The 21,534-nt window shown below is 38.9% G+C and overlaps 1 protein-coding gene and 1 pseudogene across 8 annotated transcripts in view; one reads left to right on the top strand and one right to left on the bottom strand.

The window, feature by feature from the left end:
* Window positions 1-4: 4 nt before the first annotated feature.
* The window catches only part of TSGA10 (testis specific 10), a 150,288-nt gene continuing 128,758 nt past the window's right edge, over window positions 5-21,534 (top strand). For 4 of the 8 annotated variants that reach the window (XM_078056660.1, XM_078056658.1, XM_078056659.1 and 1 more), the window contains exons 1-2: window positions 217-333; window positions 14,631-14,759. In XM_078056660.1, coding sequence (XP_077912786.1) covers window positions 277-333; window positions 14,631-14,759 — 186 coding nt within the window. In that variant the 5' untranslated portion in view covers window positions 217-276. Of the gene's footprint in view, window positions 71-216; window positions 334-576; window positions 649-14,630; window positions 14,760-21,534 lie in introns of those variants that run through there. The other 4 variants (XM_078056661.1, XM_078056662.1, XM_078056664.1 and 1 more) reach the window with 4 other exon arrangements.
* On the bottom strand, window positions 7,595-8,646 carry LOC118547338 (small ribosomal subunit protein eS1-like; annotated as a pseudogene).

The raw sequence follows: 21,534 nt of genomic DNA, 5'->3' as shown, positions 1-21,534 counted from the left end.
GGGAACTAGGGTCGCGCGGGACGGAAGCGGAGCGAAGGCGCCGGGGAGGTGGAGGACGAGCCCCCCTCAGGTACAGAGCGTGAGGGCGGGGCCGACGGCTGCGCCGACGGGCGCTAACCGCCCCCGCCTCCTTCCCTCCGGGTCCCGCCTTCCTCTGCCTCCGCTGGGGTGGGGCCAGGTCGATTTAGGGGTGGGAGGGGAGGGGAAAGGGGCGGAGGATGGAGACGGAGAGGGACCTGGATCCCTGGCGCAGGTCAAAGCTTGCTAGTCGTCGAGATGAGCTCCGGGGTGGATGATGGGCCCAGAAACCCTGGGAGGGACTCGGAGCTCCAGGTAGAGGCAGCAGGGATGCGCCGGGTTGGGATAAAGCAGCTCCTGGATCGGAAGGCCCTGCAACAGGGCAGGTGTGACGGGGATTAGGGGCTGTGGGTGATCCCTGAGGTGGGAATTCACTGCTTGACCGGCTGTGAGGGACGGTAGCGGGCAGAGTTGCGTCCAGGGAAGCCCTCCAGGAGCAAACTTTGCCGCTGTTGTTTCTTGGGCGTTTAGGGTTGAGCCCAGTTCCTATGGTGACCGCTTCGCTTCCTGCCGCAGCTCTCCGCTTGGTTGTTGGGGGAACTGTTCTGTTTAGAAACGCCTGGAGTGGAGGTGAGGAATTTGGAAGTCAGAGATTTGGGAGTTCAACCTGTCTTCCTGAATCCCCGCCTCTCACTTCTAAGCCTCTTTATAGACTTTGGGAGGGGAAGGGCCGAGATAACGTAGGTATTTGCATGAAAATCTCATATAATTTCAGTAGAAATTATACACAGGAAAGGCAGTTAGGTAAACTGGGTTTGTTTGAAAACACATTTGAGACTAAAGTTGAATAATCGCGGCGATTATGGACCTGATACCTAAATACGCATAGGAATACTTTGTTATTGTTTTTTTTTTTTTCTTTTTTAAAGATTTTATTTTTTTGTGAGGGAGAGAGAACACACAAGCGGGGGGAGGGGCAGAGGGAGAAGCTGACACCCCGTTGAGCAGGGAGCCCGAAGGTATAGTCAAGGATTAGGGCTTCAAGAACGAGTTGCATAGATGGCATAGCCCCAGTGTTTTCCTTCTTGCATTCCAGGCCCTTATATCGCAGGATATTCGTTGTTTTAAATTTCCTCCACTGGTTTTCTGTATTTAAAGTACACTTTTTTTTAGCCTGTAAGAAAATAAATAGACTAATAATTGGTTTATAACTAGAAGAAACTAGGTTAGTTATAAACATAAATGGAAAGTGTCACATTCAAATCTGCCTTCAGGATAAAACTGATTCTTGTTTGTATCTTAATTGTTCAAGGAACTAAACCATTCAATTTTAATTAGTGAGAAATAACTAGGAAGGTATATTAATGAAATATTTATTGTAAACAATAAATTTTGGCATTATTTAATGGCAACTTGCAAAATATGTCTTATTTTGTTTATTGTCTGAAAAAGTCACTGCTTATAGTCCAGCATAGAATCAGATGGGATTCTGTTGGCTCCTTTTCTGTCTTCTTTTTTAGTTGCTTAGATCAGTTTTAGGGTAATTTGCTTTTAGAGTATTCCATACACAGAGGCAGAGCAGGTGTTACTATTTATTCTCTTTTCTCATCACATGCTCCCTCTTCTCCCCCGATGTAGCCACCATCCTGATTTCTATACTAACCACTTCCTTGCTTTTCCGTAGAGTTTCGCTTTGTATGTGAACATGCACATTCTAGTTTGGCTTGTTTTTGAACTTTATATAAATGGAATTGTAGTAAATATTCCTTTCTAGTTTGCTTCTTTACTCAACGTTATGTTTTTAAGATTTATCCTTGTTGCTTAGTTTGTTGTTTAGTGTTTAGCTACTCTACTATTAAAGTTTTTACAGTTTTTGGTAAACATGAACCACTGCTGTGGACTTTCTCATACATGTACCCCATGATAATTTTTTGAATTAAGCTAGTTAGTAAGGTAGTTCTATTTGTCTTAGTTATGGGATTAACATCAGTTTATTATTAATATTTTTTAGTTCAGGAAAGCCTCTTGAAAACAACTCCTTAACCCCTTATGTTTCTTAGAGGTCTTGATAAATGATCACTTTTCCTAAGGCCATTGTTTTATGCTCCTTTAAAAAGACAAGTTATTTCTTTATAGAATAGTCTGGATTGAAGAGAAGTAAGGAGCTTGAATTTGGTTGGATAACTGGAGAGATTATTTCTTTTTCATAAGAAAGGTTAAGCATTGTGTCTTTACTGTTTTGTTTGAAGTGAATTCCCAAAAAATTTTTTTCACTTATTTTTATAATACAAAAACCTATCTCAAAATTATTCATAAATTGGTTTTCTACATCTTTCTGTTAGTGAGGCTATTCCTTCCTACTTCAAAGTATCTGTCAGTATAAACTTTTGGAGACAGTTTTATAAAAAGAAAACAAGTTGATTGTTTTGTGGAACCAGATTTCAGAATCCCATATAAAATACTCCAGTATTTTTAATTATCCTACCAAAATATTTGGTGACATTTGTTGAGCATGTATTATATGTATGATATTTTGCTCAAGATTGATATTTTTTTCTTTTTAGCACATGATCTTACCTCCTATTTCATTAAAAATGAAAATTCTACCAGGCAGGATCTTCTTCAAATTTCTACCCCTTCTTATCTAAATCTTCACCTGACCTTGCTTTCCTCTTTCTAGTCTCAAAGGACAGTGCACATGCCGTTTATTTGGGTTTCCTTTTATTGGCTCAGTGGCCTTTCTCCATTAGTTAACATTAACCCATGTCTTAGGAATCTTCGATGTGTTTATACTGTAGGGCTTCTTAATCTAGAGCACAAGAACTTTAGGGAGTTCTTCAACCCCCTGAAATTGTTTGTAAAGTTTTGTATGTGTTTTTATTTTACTGAGGGGAGGACTCGGGGCTTTTGTTTAATTCTGAAGGGAGTCCTTGATATAAAGAGAATTAAGAAACAAGTTTTTCTCTTTTGTAACAACCCTTCAACTACAGTAGTCTTCTATCTTTCGCTCTACTTCTCATCTCACAATCATGCTTCCTAAAAGAAGTCTACATTTTCTATTTCCTTTAGTTCATTACTCATTTATTAGTCCTCTTTAAATGTGCTTCTACCCCATCTGCACCATTGAAACTACTTTGTTCAAATCATCAAAATTTTGTTATTTTTCAGAATGTTCTATTGACCACCAACTTTGTGCTGGGCACTTCTGTAGGCATTAGAGATATAACAGTGACCAGACAAAAGCCTAGATCTCTTGGAGTTTACATTCTAGTAGTGGGGAGACAGACAATAAACAAGTGAAAAAATAAATGATATAATTTCAAATAGTGTTAAGTGCAAATAACCTGATGAGAGAGTATCTAGGAGAGAGGCTACTTTGGGTAAGAGGTCAGGGAAGATGTGCTGACTTTGAGCCAGAGAAGGAGCCAGCCATGCACAGGGCTGGGAGAGTGTTCCAAAGAGAGGGAAAGCAAGGACAGAGACCTTGAAGTGGAATGAGATTGGCACAGTGGAGGAACGGAAACAAAACCAATAAAGCTGATGGGTGAAACAGAGAGTATTGGATCTATTTAGGGAAGTGAAGGCAGGGGCCAAATAATGTAGGACCTTAAAAAGTTTGGATTTTTATTCTAATTGCAGTGGGAAGCCATTGGAGTGTTTTGAGCAGGATCTCACGATTTTAAAGTGATAGTTTTGATTTCAATTTGGAAAAAAGTTGTGGGGAGCAATAGTAGAAGCATGAAGACCACTTAGGGAACTGTTCCAGTAAAGGTGTGGGAGATGAATATGGAGGTGGTAATAAGCATGTTGAGAAGTGGATGGATTTGGGAAATATTTTAGAGGTAGAACTGACAGGGTTCATTGTTGGGGGTTAGGGAAAGAGGAAACAAAGACAATCCCTTGGGCACTGCACAAATGATGATGCATTTGACATGGGAAAGACTGGGAAGGAATACAGTGGAGGCAGGGTTGAGAGCAGGAGTGCAAGTGGGGGGCTTAAGAGGTCTGTTTTAGACATGTTAAAGTTGTGATGGCTCTAGACACTCAGTAGACACAATACAGTGTGTTAAGTGCTCCAGTAGGAGTATATTCATAGTTTTGGGGGAATATGGAAAATATATCCTAAGTCTGTTTTGGGGGAAGTTGAAGTCAAAACCACTTTTTTTTGTTATCTTTTTCTCTATATTTTCTTAGCATACATGTGCACATGTGCATTCCTCTGATATGGCACTAATTATGTTGTACTGTAATTTCTGATTTATTTGTTCTGGACTTCCCTAGAGCCACTGAGGGTTGAGATTGTAGGTTTTTATTTGTTTTCCATGTTTCTTTTATTTTCTTTTTTTTAAGAAAGAGAGAGAGAAAGGAGGGGAGGGGTAGAGTGAGAGGGAGAGAGGCTGTCAAGCTGCGGAGTCCGACATGGGGCTCGATCACACAACCCTGAGATCATGACCTGAGCTGAAATCAAGAGTCAGATGCTTAACCTACTGAGCCACCCGGGCACACCTGTTTTCCATCTTTCTATCCCCAGAATCTAATACTGGTTCATTCTTATCCTAGCTATTTATAAATTTGTTTGAAAAATGAATAAATGTGACTGTTAAAATCTGAAAGTATAAACTGAAACAGTGACAGTGGGAATAGAAGAAATGCACTTGAGAGTGATTTTAGTGAAAAGATAAGTAGGACTTGATGGCCAATAATATATATAGCACTTCTTGCCAGGTAGTGTTCTAAAATGCTTTACTGTAACTCATTTAATCCTCACAACAGGTCTTGGAGGCAAGTACTGTTATTATTCCTATTTTACAGATGAAGCCGTGGCCAGAGAAGTAACTTGCTTATGGTCATGCAGCTAAGAAGCAGCAAAGCTAGCATTATGCACATAAGCAGTCTTATGCTAAAGAACAAGTTCCTTACTATTATGCTATGTTGCTTCCTCATTGAGAATGATTGTGATTCTGGCTTGGGTTTTTATCATAACAATTTGCTGCTTCCAAAGTACTTTTACTTGCATTCTCTGAGATCTGTACAGGAATACAAGTTCCATTTAAATAGAGATTGTGGGAATATGGAGGATACTCAGGTGGCCTGAGGTGGGGAACCTGGCAGGAGAGACATGGGCATTTCAGATACACCAATTTCTCTCCCTTTTCATTTGCCTCCAAAGCTAGTGCAGAGCAAGTAGCAACTCAGTTGCTCACAATTGTCACGGAGACTTTTGGCTTCTTCCTACTTTTAATTTCTAGTGTAACTTGATAGGTAATTTTATAGAATCTCTACCTGACCAGTTTACCAAGGAGAAGAAGGAGAGTTCAATTTTATCTGCTTTTGTACACTCCTTTATTATCAATCTATATAAATTTTTATTGGCACTTTCCTATTATGCAGAGAGTTCTGTGCAGGTTGGTAGGAATACAGAGAGCTCTAGGATATTGCTTGTTCTTAAGATTCTAATAATTGGGATTGTGGAAAAAGATGGCAGAGGAGTAGGGGACCCTATTTCAACCGGTCCCCTGAATTTAGCTGGATATCTACCAAACCATTCTGAACACACATGAAATCAGCCTGAGATGTAAGAATATATATCTGGATCTCTACAAACAGAATATCTCCGATGGTCTTGAGGTATGAAGTGGGGAGCTGTGATTCTGCACTCAGATATTGGAAGATAAACAGAAGGGGGAGGGAGCTGCCATAAGCTGGCGCCAGGAAGGTGATATAACACCGGAGCACAAAAGTGTCCCACGCTGGGGACCTCACACAGACTCACAGACTGGTGGTGGTGGGGAAAAGACTTTAGTGCAGCCCCCAGACAGGATCCAGGAGCTGCGGATGCGCAAGTGCTAACTGGGGGCAGCTCGCAATTTTAGAAGCACAAAGGGAGAGGTGTGTCCGGCCCTGGGTTCCACCGCTGGCAGTGTTGCTGTGGGGCGCACAACCGGGGAGGCTGTGGTTTTTAGCAGCCCAGACAGAAACAGAGACAATGTGGCCTGGAGAGCTCAATGAAGAGCAGACTGTGATTCCTCTCTTCTGAGACAGAAGTTTGGATGTGGTCACTTCTGCTCTGACTTTGGGAAGAGACGCGGAAAGCTGCCAGGGAAAGCTGCCAGAGAACAAAAGCCCCCTAAAACTAGTTTTCACTGAGCCCACTCCCCCCCCCCCAGGGGGCAGGGCAACTCTGCCCAAGCAGGGTTGCCTGAGTAACAGTGTGGCAGGCCCCTCCCCCAGAAGACAGGCTGGAAGAACAAGAGGATGACAACCCGAAGGTCCCTATAAAGCAGGTGCATCTTGCTTGGGCCGTGGTTAATACTTTGGACTCTGTACATTCCCTCAACCCCAATAGAATGACTAAGATGAGGAACCCCCAACAAAGAAAAGAATCAGAGACTGTGGCCTCTGCCACAGACCTAATGGATATGGATATAAGCAAGATGTCAGAAATAGACTTTAGAGTAACAATTACAAAGTTGATATCTAGGCTTGAGAAAAATATTAGTGACAATATAGAATCCCTAAGGGCAGAAATGAGATCTTGATTAGCCAAACTGAAAAATGCTATGAATGAAATGGAGTCTAAATTGGATACTCTGACTGCCAGGGTAAACGAGGCAGAAGAATGAATTAGTGAGCTAGAAGATAAGATGGTAGAAAAGAAGGAAACCGAGGAGGCCTGGGAAAAACAGATTAAAGCCCAAGAGATCAGACTGAGAGAGATTAAAGATGCGATGAAACGTTCCAATGTCAGAATTATTGGGATCCCTGAGGGGGTGGAGAGAGAGAGGTCTAGAAGACATTTTTGAGCAAATCGTAGCTGAGAACTTCCCTCATCTGGGAAGAAAACAAGCATTCGTGTCCAAGAGGCAGAGAGGACCCCTCCCAAGATCAATGAGAACAGACCAATGCCCCAACATATAATAGTACAGTTCGCAAATCTTAGATCCAAGGATACAATCTTAAAAGCAGCTAGGGGGAAGAGATTTCTTACGAACAGAGGGAGGAACATCAGAATAACTTCAGACCTGTCCACAGAGACCTGGCAAGCCAGAAAGGGCTGGCAAGACATATTCAGGGTACTAAATGAGAAGAACATGCAGGCAAGAATACTTTATCCAGCAAGGCTGTCATTCAGAATAGATGGAGAGACAAGGAGCTTCTAAGACTGGCAGAAACTGAAAGAATATGTGACCAACAAGCGCACCCTGCAAGAAATATTAAGGGGGGTTCTATAGAAGGAGAAAGACCCCGAGAGTAGTATAGACCAGAAATGTACAGAGACAATCTATAGAAACAAGGACTTCACAGGCAACATGATGGCAATAAAATCATATCTTTCAATAATCACTCTCAATGTGAACAGCCTAAATGCTCCCATGAAACAGCACAGGGTTGCGGATTGGATAAAAAGACAGGACCCATCCATATGCTGTCTACAAGAGAGTCATTTTGAACCTAAAGATACATCCAGACTGAAAGTGAGGGAATGGAGAACCATCTTTCATGCCAACGGACCTCAAAAGAAAGCTGGGGTAGCAATTCTCGTATCAGACAAATTAGATTTTTTTTTTTTTAAACATCACAAATATGATTTTTTATTTGTCACCATTAAATGTCTGACTTTTAAACAGATTCTTGGACTGGTGGCTCATATCCATCAGCTCGTTCAACTTTAGCACCAGTCTCATCCCCAGTAGCTTTTCCAGAACTACTACCTTCACCATGAAGCTCCATGAGCTTTCCCAATTCAAACTTGGGCTTCTTCAGCATTTTTACTTTTCTAACAAAGACATCATGGAGTGGATAAATAGACTGACAAGCCTTTTCTATATCTTTTCTGATGCTGTCTGGAATCAGTTTATTGACCACTTCTTTCAAGTCATTTGTTTGCACCTCTCGGGTCATGATTTCCATCATCTTTTTCCGAATTTGACAGACCTGTTGGTGCTGAGCATAAGAGGTCTTCCGAATCTGATTATTGCGTTTTTTAGGAAAACCAACACAAAATAGATGAAGCAAATAACCATCAGTAGTCTTGACATCAACATGAGCTTCAATCATGGTCTGCCATTTTTTGACCAGGGAGCACATTTTGTCACGGGTAAGATCCATGCCATGGAAATTAGGCAGTTTTTGCCCTGAACATCCTCAGTAATTAGCTTGAATTTTCTAAATGCAACTTCATCATTCTGCAGATCAGCAAGGCTCACTTCACAAACACGACCCTTGAGGCCATCAGATGCGATTTTGGTTCCTTGAGTTCTTGTGACTAATGTTTTTCCAATATTTCCTATATTGAACATAGCTGGTGCTTTCACATCATACCAATCTTTCTTTTTTTTTTTTTAAAGATTTTATTTATTTATTTGACAGAGAGAGACACAGTGAGAGAGGGAACACAAGCAGGGGGAGTGGGAGAGGGAGAAGCAGGCTTCCCGTGGAGCAGGGAGCCCGATGCGGGGCTTGATCCCAGGACCCTGGGATCATGACCTGAGCCGAAGGCAGACGTTTAACGACTGAGCCACCCAGGCGCCCCCGTACCAATCTTTCTTAGAAAATGGATCAACCACTTTCTTCTTGGCTCCCTTTTTTGCCACCTTTTGTAAGGCGCTTGTTCTTACCGACCGCCATGGCACTGCTCAGGGAGCCAAAAGGGCAGACAAATTAGATTTTAAGCTAAAGACTGTAGTAAGAGATACAGAAGGACACTATATTATTCTTAAAGGGTCTATCCAACAAGAAGATCCAAAAATTGTAAATATCTATGCCCCCAACTTGGAAGTAGCCAACTACATAAGCCAACTATTAACCAAAATAAAGAAACGTACTGATAGTAATAGATTAATAGTAGGAGACCTCAACACTCCACTCGCAACAATAGACATATCATCTAAGCAGAAGATCAACAAAAAAACAACAGCTTTGAATGACACACTGGAGCAGATGGACCTCATAGATATATACAGAACATTCCACCCTGAAACAACAGAATACTCATTCTTCTCGAATGCACATGGAACTTTCTCCAGAATAGACCACATACTGGGTCACAAATCAGGTCTCAACCAACCAAAAGATTGAGATTATTCCCTGCATATTTTCAGACCACAATGCTTTGAAACTGGAAATCAATCACAAGAAAAAATTTAGAAGGAATTCAAACACTTGGAAGCTAAAGACCATCCTGCTTAAGAATGTTTGGGTCAGGGCACCTGGGTGGCTCATTTGTTAAGTGTCTGCCTTTGGCTCAGGTCATGATCCCAGGGTCCTGGGATCAAGCCCCACATTGGGCTCCCTCCTCAGCGGGAAGCCTGCTTCTCCCTCTCCCGCTCCCCCTGCTTGTGTTCCCTCTCTCACTGTGTCTCTCTCTCTGTCAGATAAAAAAAAAAAAAAAAAGAATGTTTGGGTCAACCAGGAAATTAAAGAAGAACTTAAACAATTCATGGAAACCAATGAGAATGAAAACACATCGGTCCAAAACCTATGGGATACTGCAAAGGTGGTCCTAAGGGGGAAATACATAGCCATCCAAGCCTCACTCAAAAAAATAGAAAAACCCCCAAAACACAAGCTAACTTTACACCTTAAAGAACTGGAGAAAGAACAACAAATAAAGCCTAAGCCAAGAAAGAGAAGAGAAACAATAAAGATTAGAGCAGAGATCAATGAATTAGAAACCAGAAATACAGTAGAGCAGATCAACAAAATTAGAAGCTGGTTCTATGAAAGAATTAATAAGATTGATAAACCACTGGCCACACTTATCCGAAAGAAAAGAGAAAGGACCCAAATTAATAAAATTATGAATGAAAGGGGAGAGATCATGACTAACATCAAGGAAATAGAAACAATTACTAGAAATTATTATTAACAACTATATGCCAATAAATTAAGCAACCTGAAAGAAATGGATGCTTTCCTGGAAACCTATAAACTACCAAGATTGAAACAAGAAGAAATTGGCAATCTGAATAGACCAATAACCACTAAAGAAATTGAAGCAGTGATCAAAAACCTCCCAAAAAACAAGAGTCCAGGGCCTGATGGATTCCCTGGGGAATTCTACCAAACATTTAAAGAAGAAATAATACCTATTCTCCTGAAGCTGTTTCAAAAAAAAGAAGGAAAACTTCCAAACTTGTTCATTGAGGCCAGCATTACCTTGATCTCCAAACCAGGCAAAGACCCCATCAAAAAGGAGAATTTCAGACCAATATCCCTGATGAATACAGATGCCAAAATTCTCAAGAAGATTCTAGTTAATAGGATCCAGCAATACATTAAAAGGATCATCCATCACGATCAAGTGAGATTTATCCCTGGGATGCAAGGGTGGTTCAACATTCGCAAATCAATCAACGTGATAGAACACATTAGTAAGAGGAGAGAGAAGAACCATATGGTCCTCTAAATTGATGCAGAAAAAACATTTGCAAAATACAGCATCCTTTCCTGATTAAAACTTCAGAGTATAGGGATAGAGGGAACATTCCCCAATTTCATAAAATCCATCTATGAAAACCCCACAGTGAATATCATTCTCACTGGGGAAAAGCTGAGAGCTTTTCCCCTAAGATCAGGAACACGATGACAATGCCCATTCTTGCCACTATTGTTCAACATAGTACCAGAAGTCCTAGCAACAGCAATCAGACAAAAAAAAGAAATAAAAGATATTCAGATTGGCAAAGAAGAAGTCAAACTCTTTCTCTTCACAGATGACATACTTTATGTGGAAAGACTCCACCTCCAAATTACTAGAACTCACACAGCAATTGAGTAATGTGCCAGAATACAAAATCAATGCACAGAAATCAGTTGCTTTCTTATACACTAACAATGTAACTGTAGAAAGAGAAATTAGGGAATCGATTCCATTTACAACAGCACCAAAAACCATAAGATACCTTGGAATAAATCTAACCAAAGAAGTAAAGAATCTATACTCTAGAAACTACAGAGCACTTATGAAAGAAGTTGAAGAAGACACAAAAAGATGGAAAAACATTCCATGCTCATGGAATTGGAAGAATAAACATTGTTAAAATGTTTATGCTGCCCAGAGCAATCTATACTTTCAACACCATCCCAATCAAAATACCAATGGCATTTTTCAAACAGCTGGAACAAACAGTTCTAAAATTTGTATGGAATCAGAAAAGACCCCGAATCACCAAGGAAATGTTGAAAAAGAAAAATCTGGGGCCATCACTTTGCCTGATTTCAAGCAGACACATAGATAAAACAGACACATAGATAAGTGGAACAGAATAGAGAGCCCAGATATGGATCCTCAACTCAATGGTCAAATAATCTTAGACAAAGCAGGAAAAAATATCCAATGGAAAAAAAACAGTCTCTTCACACCTTAAAGAACTGGAGAAAGAACAACAAATAAAGCCTAAGCCTATTGGAGATGCTGGGAAAATTGGACAGCTAAATACAGAAGAATGAAACTCGACCATTCTCTTATACCATACACAAAGATAAACTCTAAATGAATGAAAGACCTCAATGTGAGACAGGAATCCATCAAAATCCTAGAGGAGAACATAGGCAGTGACCTCTTTGACATCAGCCACAGCAACTTCTTTCAAGACACGTTTCCAAAGGCAAGGGAAACAAAAGTGAAAATGAACTTTTGGGACTTCATCAAGATAAAAACTTCTGCACAGCAAAGGAAACAGTCAACAAAACAAAGAGGCAACCCATGGAATGGGAGAAGATATTTGCAAATGACACTACAGATAAAGGGCTGATATCCAAGATCTATAAAGAACTTCTCAAACTCAACACCCAAAAAACAAATAATCCAGTCAAGAAATGGGCAGAAGACATGAACAGACCTTTCTCCAAAGAAGACCTATGAATGGCTAACAGACACATGAAAAAACTTTCAACATCATTAGCCATTAGGGAAATTCAAATCAAAACCACACTGAGATACCACCTTACACCAGTTAGAATGGCAAAAATTGACAAGGTAGGAAACAAATGTTGGAGAGGATGTGGAGAAAGGGGAACCCTCTTACACTGTTGGTAGGAATACAAGTTGGTACAGCCACTTTGGAAAACAGTATGGAGGTTCCTCAAGAGGTTGAAAATAGACCTACCCTATGACCCAGCAATTGCACTACTGTATTTACCCCGAAGATACAGATGAAGTGAAAAGAAGGGGCACATGCACCCCAGTGTTCATAGCAGCAATGTCCACACTAGCCAAACTGTGGAAGGAGCCGAGATGCCGTTCAACAGATGAATGGATAAAGAAGATGGGGTCCATATATACAATGGAATATTACTCAGTCATCAGAAAGGATGAATACCCACCATTTGCAGTGACATGGATGGAACTGGAGGGGATTATGCTAAGTGAAATAAGTCAAGCAGAGAAAGACAATTGTCATATGGTTTCACTTATATGTGGAACATAAGGAATAGCATGGAGGACATTAGGAGAAGGAAGGGGAAAATGAAGGGGGTGGAAATCAGAGGGGGAGACAAACCATGAGAGACTGTGGACTCCGGGAAACAAACTGAGGGTTTCGGGGGGGGGGGGAGTGGGTGGATTGGTTAGCCTGGTGATGGGTATTAAGGAGGGCATGTATTGCAGTGAGCACTGGGTGTTATAAGCAAACTGAATCATGGAACACTACATCAAAAACTAATGAAGTACTGTATGGTGACTAACATAACATAATAAAAGAAAAAAGATTCTAATAATTGTGTGAAGAAGACCTATCCAGAAAAAATAAATAGCTACACAGTTTATTCTAACCAATACATACAGAAGTGTCAATGAAGAAGTGATCACTATTTGATGGAGAATATTGAGAACACCTCCTAAGAGAATGTGGAATTCAGGCTGAGCCTCAGAAATGTCTTTAGTTAAATGGAGAAAAGGGCAAGGCGCATGAGCAAAAGTTAGTGTATTTCTATAATGATAATATGAACCTATGTATAAAGAATATGGAGAATAGTTTGTCTTATATTTATAGAGGTGTTTTGAAGGTATCAACTAGGAGGTAAGTTTGGAGAAGTGGGAGGTGACCAAATTATGAAGAACTCTGAATGCATGGCAGGTTACAACTTTAATTGAAGAGATCCTTGAAGTGTAGTCTCTGTACTAGCCAAATAAGGAATTACTGAGCAGCATGTTTAGAAATGCAGTATTTCAGGCCTACTGTGAATAAGAAAATTCCTAAGTGATTTCATATGTTCAGTAAGATTTGAAAAGTACTATTATAGTGTATAGTCTGTTATTCTAAGTCAAATGTTTATGGCTAGGAACACTTTTTTTATTATTATTATGTTCAGTTAGCCAGCATATAGGAACACATTTTTCAACAGAAACTACGTAAGAAGTAGGATTTTGGCCTAACCTATACAGGCCTAAATGATTCATAAATTAGAAATACTCTGTGAGACCTAGTGCTGAAATTCTAGGTGAGACAGTAACTGCTGGAATGAAGAACAAACAGAAAAGCAGATTTAAGTCTGGTTTAGGGAAAGAGAAAAAGGAAAATAAGCCTGTCAGACTACTAAGTGCTGGATTGTACTGGTGTAATACAAAGTCAATGACTGGGGCATCCCGATCCCATAATTTCCCAAATGCTAGATTTTGGAGAATAGCATCTGTGTTGCCAGGAGAGATCTAGGATGCTTATAGCAAATTCTCTCTTCCTTAACAGAATGGCAGCCTTGATTCAGGGAAAGAACAAATTATTTCCCTAAATTACACAATTTCTGAGATACATTGTCATGTAAAAAAGCACAGTGTGGAGTAGTATGTATAGTTCCCTAAAGTGAACAATATTTTAGCATGTTATTTTGCACATGTGCAGATAGATATATAGGAAAAGTTCCTACAAGTGGAATTATTTGTACAGAAGCTATGTGCACTTGTAATGTTGCTAGATTTTGCACAGTTGTTCTCCAGAAATACTGTATCAATTTACACCTTCACCAGTGATGTGTAAGAATGTTAAATTATATATCCAACTTTCTGATCTTTGCCATTGTGAGGTTAAAAAATGGTATCGTGGTGTTGTTTTAATTTGTGAGATTGAATATCTTTCAATTTGTTTAAAAGCCGTTTCTGTGAAATATCCATATTCTTTGCCAATTTTTCTATTAGGGTATTTCATTTCCTTTTTTATTTATATGAATTATTTCTATATTAGGGAAGTTAGCCCTTTCTGATATGGGTAGCAAACCTTTTTGTTAATATACAAAAGCGGCAACAAATAGGTAGCTAGTAGCTATTATATTGGACAACACAGGCCTAGAAGTAGCCTACATAATTTGCTGATGACCCATATTTCCTTAGAACAGTGATTACCAAAGGGATAGGATGGGGTATTTTTTTTTTTTTTAAAGAGCATGTTTAATATTGTAGTTTTATATTTGGAAAACAGAAAAAGTTTTATAACATGGGATTTTAAGAAAGTAAAGCTTGATGAAAATCCTCTTAGCTGGTGAGTAAAGGTTAAAAATTATTGAAAATGTATCTAAGAATATTGTTAATTTCCAAATATCGTTGACTGTTGTGAAAAACCACAAAACTCTTTTAAACTGTGAATGCCTCTGTATCATTCCCATTTTTTTCCCACTAGGTTACCACCAAAGAACATGATTTTGGTCTAGGGGCTCCAGTTTCTGAAGCTGAAAAATACCAGAATAAACTCCAGCTAGAACAAGAAGTGAGAAATCAAGATAAATTCATCTCTGCACTGAAATTACAGGTTACATTTATTTCCCTGAAATAATTTGGGATGGGGACCTATTTTAAAACAAGAAGATGGAGAATAAATACTAATTCAGTGTTCATAGGAATTTTATGGGTCTAGAATCATTCCATTTTTATCTTTATCATTTGATACATGCAGATTCAGATACATATGAGTGCAAACTATGTGGAAGTGTTACATCCAGTGCTTTTAAGTACATAATCCAACTTAATTAAGTACTTAATTCCAACCTTGTGAAATAGTGATGTGATTTTCATTTTACAGACATGGAAGCTGAAGTTCCAAGAGGTTATAGAATTATATTTGACTAACATGTGACAGAGCTAGGTAGGATTTGTCTGAACTCCCAGGTTAGCTAGGATTTGAACCCAGTTCTCTGAACTCCAAGTTCGGTATTGTCTGTTTTCCTAGTGCCTGACCTGTGGTAAGGCTACTAATGAAGGCTATTAAAAGAAACTTCCTCTTTTAGGAAGACGGAGTAGACTTACTTTACCCTATTTGTCCCACTAAGTACAACTAAAAATGCTGAACATTTTGTTATAAAACAAACATAAGGACATTCTGAAAGGTGGGCTGAAGGAAGACTGGCTAGCGACCTCAGCATACAATAAGTGACGTGTTATTGAATTCCTGGGTTTTCCTTTTGCTCCATGTATCTCAGAGAGTGCTAGAAAAACTGGCATCTAGAATGGATGCAGACAAAAAAAGGACTAGGAAGGGGGCAGCCTAGCAATGTAGACCACTTTTTTTTTTCTGTCCGAGGTCTTTATAATTTATATTACATTTTTAATTTGGAAACAATCTCAAACTTATCTAAAAGTTGCAATTATGGACAAAGAATATCTCCACCCACCCCCCAAACCCAAACCATTTGAGAATAAGTTGCAGACCTGATGTCCTGATAACCCTAACATTTGAGTGGGTATTTCCTATAAATAAGAACACTCTCCTACAAGATCACAATACAGTCTGGTAAAATCAAGAAATACGTTGCTGCCAGCTAATCCTCTGACTCCATTCAAGTTTTTGCCAATTGTCCCATAATGTCATCAATAACAAAAAGATCTATTCCGGCATCACATGTTGCATTTAGTTATTGTATCCCTTTATCTTCTTTATTCAGGAACATTCTTCCTTGATTTTTATGACCACAACACTTTGAAGAATACAGGCCAATTATTTTGTAGAATGGCCATTGATTTGGGTTTGTTATGATTATCTTTATGTTATGAACCTTTGGCTATGTGGAAGCCAGCCTTCAAACTGGCCCCACTTCCTTTACTCCCACTCTAATACAGTCTCCTTGCACATGGTACCAGAATTGATCTTTGTGACCAAGAGCATAGAGCAGAAGTGATTAAGTTATAAAGTGATCTCTTGGATCACTTCCTCCATGGGAAGCAAGTTTCCACTTTGTGAGCAGCTCGGTGGATAGGCCCACTTGGAAAGGAACTGAAGCAGCCAGTAGCCAGTGAGAAACTGAGGCCTACCAACTATGTAGGGTGAGTTTGGAAGTGGATTCTCCAGCCCCACTTAAACCTTCCTATGGTGACTGTCACCCTGACTGACTCCTTTCACCTAGTGAGAGACCTTAAACCAGAATCACCAAATTAAGCCACTCCCAGATCCCTGATCCTAGGAAACTGTGACATAATTGTTGGCTTAAGGTACAAAATGAATACAGACAGGAATATCACAGAAGTGATGGTGGGTTCTTTTCATTGCATACTATCAAGTAGCACACAATTTCAATTTGTCCCATTAGTAATGATCTGTATTTGGATCCCTTGGTTAAAGTGTTGTCTTCTGGGCTTTTCCCTGGTAAAGTTCCCCTTTTTTCTCTCTTAATTATTTTTTAATTTTTAATTTTTTTAATTAAAGTATAGTTGACACATAGTGTTACATTAGTTTCAGGTGTACAGCATAGTGATTTGACAACTGTATGCTCTGCTCACCACAAGTGTAGCTGCCATCAGTGCTATTATAATACCATTGACTATATTCCCTACGTTTTACCTTTCATCCTCATGACTTACTCATTCTGTAACTGGAAGCCTATACCTCTCACTCTCCTTCACACATTTTTCCCATCTTCCTCCCCTCTGGCAACCATCATTTTGTTCTCTGTATTTATGGATCTGTTTCTAATGCAGACTATTTTTGGACAATAACTGCCTACTCAAACACCATGAAAAAAACTGTAGCCCCACTCCTACTGGCAAAATCTGAGTAAGGAGCCTAGACTTCCACCCTTGTCAGGCTGTAACAAGGAGTTCCAGCCATACCTCATGGCCCACCCTCCAGGCTCCCACATCCCACCAAGCTGGTATCATAGAGGCATGCTGGGGAGCCAAGACTTTAGTGCCCACCAGGCAGTAAGAATCCCCCCCCACAACTGCCTACTGTTAGCAAAGACCACATGAGGAGCCTAGATATCCACCCTCACCCAGAGCAACAGGTGTCCCCTTTCCTTTTTGTTGAGGTGGTTTCAGAGGGGACCTCATGCAGAGTCAGGACTTTTACCACCTCCTAGCAGTAACAAGTCCACCCACCCATAGTGGTGGTGGAGGACACATGGGAACAGTAACAGGGTGCCTGTATTCTTCCTTACTGTGGTGGTATCAGCAGAGGTCTGGTGGGGACCCTGAACTCCCATTCCTGCCTAGCAGTAACAAGGAAACCAGTCCTGCCAGGTATCAACAGAGGCCTAGTAGAGAAATTGGACTTTCACCTACAGCTAGCAATAAGAAGGTAGTGTCCCCCTTTATTAGCTGAAACTAAAGTCACAGGAAGTGTGACAAGAAGCCTACTAGAACATAAGAGCAGATCTCAATGAAAAAATCACTTCTTATCTCAAAAATCAGGAATATCTCAAACTTAATGAGAAAAGACAACCAAGAGATGCCAACACAGAGATGAATTAGAGATTATCTCACAAGGATTTTAAATCAGTTATATAAATGCTTCAAGCAATTCTGACCATGTCTGAAACAAACACAAAGCTAGAAAATCTCATCAAAGAAATAAAAGGTATATAAAGAAGAACCAAGTGAAAATTTTGGAAGCAACCAAGATGTTCTTCAATAGGTGAATAGATAAATTGTGGTATATCTGTACAATAGAATATTATTCATTGATAAAAAGAAATGAGCTATCAACCACAAAAAGACATGAAGAAACATTGAAAGCAAATTGCTAGGTGAGAAAAACTAACTGAAAAGGTTACATACTCTGTGATTCTAATTATTTGACCTTCTGGAAAAGACAAAACATAGAGACATTAGAAAGATCACTGATTGCCAAGGATTTGGAGGAAGGAAGGGTGGGAAGGGTGAATGGAGCACAGGTTTTTTTAGGGCAGTGAAACTATTTTGTATGACACAGTAATGGTAGACACATGTCACTAAGCATTTGTCGAAACCCATAGAATGTACAACCCAAAGAGTAAACCCTGATATAAACTCTGGACTTTGGTTAATGTGTCAGTGCTCATAATTGTAGCATATACACCATACTAATACCAGATATAAATAAGATGGGAAACTGTTTTGGGTGGGGAGAAGGGGCTCTATACTTCCTGATTAACTTTTCTGTAAGCCTAAAACGTTCTAAAAAAAATAAAGTCTAGGGGCACCTTGGTGGCTCAGTCAGTTAAGCATCTGCCTTCAGCTCAGGTCATGATCCTATGGACCTGGGATCCAGCTGCGCATCTGGCTCCCTGCTCAGTGGGGAGTCTGCCTCTCCCTCTGCCCCTCCCCCTGCTTGTGTGCATGTGTGCTCTCTCTCAAATAATTAAATAAGATCTTTAAAAAAGTAAAGTCTATTTAAAAAATGCATGGGAGAAAATATTTCCAAATCATGTATCTGATAAGGGATTAATATCGAGAATATATAAAGTACTTTACAACTCAACAGTCAAAAAACAGAACAACCCAATTCAAAAGTGGACAAAGGACTTGAATAGACATTTTTCCAAAGATATACAAATGGCAAGCACATGAAAAGATGGTCAACATCATCATCCATTGAGGAAATGCAAGTCAAAACCACAATGAGGTATCACTTCATACCTATTATTATGGCTATTATCAAAACAAAATAACAAGTGCAGGTGAGGTTGTGTAGCAACTGGAGCCCTTGTGCATTGTTAGTGGGAATGTAGAGTGGTGCAGCCATGGTGGAAAAAGTTTGGCAGTTCCTGTAAAAGTTAAATGTAGAATTACCATATGATGCAGCTATTCCACTCCTAGATATATCCCCAAAAGATTAAAAAGTAGGAACTCAAATACTTGTACACTGATGTTCATAGCAGCATGATTTTCAGTGGCCAAAAGGTGGAAACAACCTAGATGTCCATCAATAGATGCTTAACAAGATGTGGTGAGTACATACAATGGAATATTACTCAGTCTTAAAAAAAGACCGAAATTCTGATGCAAGACTGCAACATGGGTGAGACTTGAAAACATTATGCTAAGTGAAATAAGCCAGGCACAGAGGGACAAATATGTGATTCCACTTATGTGTGGTACCTAGAATAGGCAAATTCATAGAGAGTTATTGTTTAGTGGGTACAGACTTCAGGATAATAAAAAAATTCTGGAAATGGATATGGGATGGTTGCACAATATTGTGGATGTACTTAATGCCACCAAATCGCACACTTAAGAATGGTTAGAATGGTAAGTTTTATGTATGTTTTACTACAATGAAAAAATTTTTAAAAGATACGGTAACTGAAATTAAAAACTCCGTGTTCTCAAACAACAGGATGGAAAGGAGAGAGGAATGAATTGGTGAACATGAGAATAGAAAATAGAAATAACCTAATCTGAACAGAGAGAAAATGGATTGAAAAAGTGCAAAGAGAGGCTCAGGGACAGGTGGGACTATAACAAAAGGTATAATACTTAGATCACTGGAGTCCCAGAAAGAAAGGTAAGAGAGGATGGGACTGGAAAAATATTCAGAGCAATAATGGCTAAATATTCTCTAAATTTGGCAAAAGACTTAAGATGGATTAAAGAAGGTGAATGAACACCTACCAGGAATCTCTCAAAGAAACCCATGCCAAGACACCTTGTATTCAAACTTGTGAAAACTAAAGACAAAAAAAGTAATCCTGAAAGTAACAGTTCATTGGTTATAGGTGAACACCAATCCAAATAACAACAGATCTGAAAACATGGAGGTTGGAAGGAAGTGAAACATTTTTTAAATGCTAGAAGAAAACCCAGTATTCTGTATTCAGTGAAAGTATCCTTCAGAAATGAATGGAAAATCAGCGCATTCTCAGATGAAGAAAACGAAGAGAATTGGTTGCCAGCATAACTATTCTACAAGAATAGCTAAAGGAATTTCTCTAACTAGGAAGGAAGTGATAAAAGACTCTTGGAAGAATACTAAAGAAAGACAAAGAAGAATATGGCTAAAAGCAATACAATTTCCTTTTTTTGTTTTCTAAATTATGTTTGTCAAATGTAGTTCTCAACGGATGTAGATGAAATATTTAAGAATTATTTTATTAGTAGATGAGGGTAAAGGGATATAAGGGGTATAAAAGGAAGTAAGTTTTCTACACTTCACTTGAACTGGTAAAATGTATGCTGTGCTAAGTTACAAATAAGTTACACTTTGAGCAACTACTAAAAAGCTATGCAAAGAGATTTCTCAAAAACACTATAGATAAGTTAAAATGGAATTTAAAAAAAAGTTCAAGGAACCCACAGGAGGGCAGGAAAAACAAAACAGAGAGAAAACAAAACAGAAACAACCAAAAAGAAGTCACACTTGAATTTTTTTTTTTATCAAAGTATAGTTGACTCACACTTGAATCTTAGTATAAAAGTCTAAATACACCAATTAAAAGACAGAAACTAGTAGACTGGATTTAAAAACCTGATCTAGCTTTATGCTGTCTGTAAGAAATTCACTTCAAATATAATGATACATGTAGGTTGAAAGGTTGAAAGGCATACAAACCGGAAATGAAGACATAAAACTGTCCCCGGTTGTAGATGTCATGATCTTCTACCTAGAAAATCTCATAAAATCTACAATACAAAACTATAACTAGTAAACATGTTCATCAAGATCACAATACAAGGCATACATATTCATTTTCTTTCTGTATATTAGCAGTTAACATGTGGATATCAGAAATAGAGTATCATTTACAATCACTCAAATAGAAAATGGAATCCTTAGATGTCAATCTAAAAAAGTAAGTATGAATTTATAATATGAAAACTACAAAACGCTAATGAAAGAAATCAAATAGGACTAAACAAATGGAGTGACATCATGTTCATGGATTGGAAGCCTCAACACAGTAAAGATGTCAGTTCTCTCCAAATCAGTATACATTTAATGCAATTCTCATCAAAACCCCAGCAAAAACAATTTTGAAAAGAATAAAAGTGGGAAGAGTCATTCTCTTTGATTTCAAAGCTTAATATATAACTACAGTAATTAAGACGGTTTGGTAGTACTAGAGGGATAGACACAGATCAATGATACAGAATAGAGAATCCAGAAATAGCCTTAAACAAGTAAAGCCAAAAGGTTTTTGACAGAAGGAAAGATAGTCTTTTCAACAAATGGTGTTGAAACAATTGGATATCTTTTAGGGAAGAAAATGAATCTAGAACTAAACCTCACACCTTACACAAAAAATTAATTAAAAATGGATCATAAATTTAAATGTAAAACATAAAACTATGGAACTTTTTAAGGGTAATATAGAAAATCTTCAGGACCTTGGGCTTGG

Source organism: Halichoerus grypus, chromosome 10, assembly GCF_964656455.1.
Source record: "Halichoerus grypus chromosome 10, mHalGry1.hap1.1, whole genome shotgun sequence".
In the NCBI taxonomy this organism is placed as follows: domain Eukaryota; kingdom Metazoa; phylum Chordata; class Mammalia; order Carnivora; family Phocidae; genus Halichoerus; species Halichoerus grypus.
Note: the sequence above shows the minus strand (reverse complement) of the source record. Positions and strands in the feature narration are given on the sequence as shown.